General features: G+C 48.2%; 1 protein-coding gene across 1 annotated transcript in view; it reads right to left on the bottom strand.

The window, feature by feature from the left end:
- T265_10745 (hypothetical protein) overlaps positions 1–652 on the bottom strand; it is a gene marked incomplete at both ends in the record, with an annotated part of 5,925 nt that extends 5,273 nt beyond the window's left edge. The window contains one exon of the mRNA XM_009177210.1: positions 432–652. Within this exon, the coding sequence (XP_009175474.1) occupies positions 432–652 (221 nt within the window). The remainder of the gene's footprint in view (positions 1–431) is intronic.
- Positions 653–3,898: the final 3,246 nt, after the last annotated feature.

The following is a 3,898-nucleotide window of genomic DNA, read 5'->3' as shown; positions in this document are numbered from 1 at the left end:
CTTTTAAACCTCAACGTTCAGATCTCGTGCCATCTGATATGCTCTCCATAGGACATAAAGAGACCTTTTAATTTTGGATTCCTACCCATGCCACCTCAGGTGTGATAAACTCTACTACATTAATGCTTAGTGTTTACGTCACTTTCCCTTTCCCATTAATCATGCCACCCACAAGTTGGGAATAAACATATCATTATCGATATTTTTCGAAAGAAAGGATTTTAATGGAAGAATAAACAGAATTATGCCGGGAATTTCAATAGCCATCAGTTTGACGATCTGCACAATTTGAAACGCTGTAAATACCACCATAATTACCTCGGTATATTGCAGCTGGTCGTGCTGAAAGCGACCCGAAATAGGAAGCAAACCTCGCGAACCACATTTACGAGTCACATAGTATCCATGGATTCGCGAAGTTACGGACTGACGCACAGAGTGGACGCTTTTGCCCAAGTTTCCGGGTAGTACTCTTGCAATCGCAAGGACTCGCATAACTACATGTACAGTATTGCTTTGAACTACGCTCTAGAATGAGCATGGGCAACCGTCGGGGTAGGGGTGGACCACACAGCTCATACCAGAAATGAGGGAAGAATATGCCTGATGAATATGTGCGCTCTGAGCTTGAAAACCTCTTAGTATGTACCATCCGTGTGTTTGCTGGGTCAACGGTAAAAACCTATTGGCCAAAATTTGTTCCAACAGGGCATAGGTAACAATTAGGTCCCGTCGGAGTTGACGATCTTCCGGCGGAAAGGGGCCGAGCACCGCGAGACGCGTTTCGTAATCCACGGACTTGAAGTCAACAAGCATTTTCGTGGCGGGTTGCTGGACTCACTCAATAGGAGTAACGTCTTTGGTGCGTCCTGAATAGACAACCTGGTTGACATATTGAAGGAGCGGTCTGACGGAGACCCAATGGCGTATTTAGAAGTCAATGCGAGTAATACGGGAAAAGGTGCGCCAAACCATCCGTAAAACAGCGAATGCCTTTTGGGCCAATTTATAATGATGCAACGAGAAGCACAGTTTTGAAGAGAGCCAGATGTCCAAGTCCTTTTTAGCATTTATCCTCATGATGTCTTCTGATATTTCTCAACATGCACGGCAAAGGCTCTCGCTAAGTCTCCTCCAAATGTCACATGGACGCACTTCTCGTCATTTGGAGGAAAGCGCCAGTCCAGCGAACACTGCTTTGCAGCGTCTACATCCATTTGGAGAGCACGGCATTTAAAATCCAGGATTTGAACTCGCCCACAAAAAGTAGATATGGGCTTGCAAGAGCATCTGGAAGGTCGTTGCCGCGAGATGGCCGAAGTGGTTAGAGCGCGGATTACTAACCTGAAGGTCCGCGGTTCGAATCCGACATCCGCCACTCGACTTCCCCTGTCTAGGCTTGGGCAACCTGTATCTATCCCAGCCCTCGTGCTTCCTTCGGGTGGCATGGCAGCTAGGCACCGGAAGGGTGCTACAGCTGAACGCTTTATCTTTATCTTTCTTTTTTTTAGATACGGGCTTGCAAGAGCATCTGGAAGATCGTCGACGTATGTCAGAAAGAGCATTGGCCTAAAACGGGGCCTTTATTAACTCCAATGGAGACCGGCGTTGAAGAAGAGAAGGTGGAGCCTATTTTCACCCGAAAATTATCTGTCTGATAGGAACGTCATGACCCAGTGTAGGATTTTCCATTTAATCATGTAAGACACGAGTTTGAGCAGTAGGATGTGTAAGAGTCGATCAAATATTTTTGAGAATTCGAAAAATATGGCATCCTTGGGTTGAGTTAATCGGTACATAAATACGGGCATGTTCGTCACGCAAAAACGGTTTGGGAGAAATCCGCGTTGAGCTGGAGATATCAAATTGCTTGAAGTGGGTGATTCCAACCCACAATTTGAGAATATACATTATGATTATCATCAAGGACTGCTCGCCTCAGAATGCCTTCCATCACCTTACACGGCGCGCCAGTGATGCTTACAGTCCTGTAGCTGGCAGGCGATATTAGGTCACCAATTTTGTAGATTGGCGCGACAATCGCTTCCTTTCAGCGGGGCGGTGGCGACATTCGTCAAGTAACTGACGGAATAGCAAGCATAAATTGTTTGCCAGTACGGTGAACATTTCCTCCAGGGTCCTTGGATGGACCCCGTCGGGTCCCGATCTTTTGCAAGAGTTGACGAATGTCCTCAACCGCAGAGACCATGTCGGTTAAGGGCTGTTCGTAGTTACGCCTTGACAAGACTGGATGTGACGAGGACGCTGGGGAGGAATATAGACCCGCGTGGTGTTTTCTGTAACCTTTAGATACCACTGTTGGATCACTCGTGGATTCTCCGTTCCTGTCCCTCAAGGAGAGCGCGAATGGCATGTTCCTGGAGCAATGTATCATGCATGTGAACAGTACATTTTTGTTTTCTCGGGCGAGTTCCAGAATGGTGGCTTGATGTCTTATTTCCCGTTGGCGGATTTCTGCTTTACAGCGGTTCCACATTTTATGAAATGCCAGCTCAGTTTCAGACTCCTGTAGTAAAGGTTTTGAAAAAAGTTGAGACCTCTTTTCCGGAAGACGCCAAATCTATTTAGACAGCCTGCGGCTCATCTGACTGCGTGCTGATCTTTGGCGAATATCGCGTTTGCCCCGTGAACTCTATGGAAGATTGTCCTATATAAGTCCTCCACTGAAGCTGGTCCCATTTTAACTTGTTCAAGAAAGACGCATATGCCGGAGCAGTTTGCACGGCAGACGTTTTGAATCCACTTTTGGTGTTGGAGATTTCTGGCCCAATAACAGATGAAATCAAAGGTCAGCACATAGTGGTTGCTCTGTCCCAGCAGCGCGTTGATTATTACCTGATCAACGGAGTACCTCTTGATGGTGATGGCTTGCACGGTATCTGGTGGGCGCAACGATATGCTGAGTCCAAGCGTTCTGTCGAACTATTTTGTTCAGCGCCACTGCAAAAAGTTCACTTGATCTGGCGCGCTGGAGCTATGTCCAGGAGGCATTTGGAGCGTTGAAATCGTCTACTAGCAGGAGATGCGTAAAGTGGTAGCTGGAGGAGATTTGCTCGAGAGTTCGTATGAGAAACTGATCATATTCAAGGGGACACGAGGGGCCACGGTAGACCACGCCGAGAAGGAGAAATCGGACCCGCACAGCGGGATTGGGATCCACAGTGAATCGCAAAAAAAGGTGCAGTAGCGGAAGCAGAGAGGACAACCTGGATGCGCAGGGCCGCATTCAAGTACAAAGCAGCCCCACAAGCTCCCTCTTTTTGAGTGAGTTCTAAAAACAGAGTAGCCGTCTATCGAGATCTTCACGACGGAGGCACCTAGTGTAAGCCAGGTCCCTGTGATTGCGATTACGAACGGCTTTTAAGGCAAACTGATTTATTATCGCAAAGTTTGTCGAAAAAGCTGAGGTAGTTTGTGGACAAGCATCCCAGCACTGTCTATCCTGCCTCTGAGTGTGAGAAGCCGAGAGTTTTGTGACCAGACAGGCCAGCAGACTTAGTAGTTGCACGTCGCGTTTGAGTCCAAGGCTCCGAAGGGGTTCTAAGGCACACCCGTCCGCTTCATGTCTTGGTGGTTTTGGAGATGCTTTTCATTTGCAGGGTATTTTTTGGCCCGCGGGAGCCCGGTTTGCGCGAGCCGTTAACCTTTCTTTTCTGTGTGGACACCCAAGCCGCCCGCGATCAGCGTAGCCAACTGGGTTTACGAGGGATGTTCCTTTCGCTGTGGTCAGGTTTATGGCTTTGGCTGTCAGGGGCTCAGGCTACGACTGTGTCCATAGTCAAAGAGGCCACTTTTGACGGCGTGGAACGCATTCTCAGTGGCTGTACGGTTGTCGAAGCATTCCCCGATGTTAAGGCCAACGCATGTGGGGGTTCTG

The sequence above is a fragment of the Opisthorchis viverrini genome, assembly GCF_000715545.1.
Source record: "Opisthorchis viverrini unplaced genomic scaffold opera_v5_403, whole genome shotgun sequence".
Classification (NCBI taxonomy): domain Eukaryota; kingdom Metazoa; phylum Platyhelminthes; class Trematoda; order Opisthorchiida; family Opisthorchiidae; genus Opisthorchis; species Opisthorchis viverrini.
Note: the sequence above shows the minus strand (reverse complement) of the source record. Positions and strands in the feature narration are given on the sequence as shown.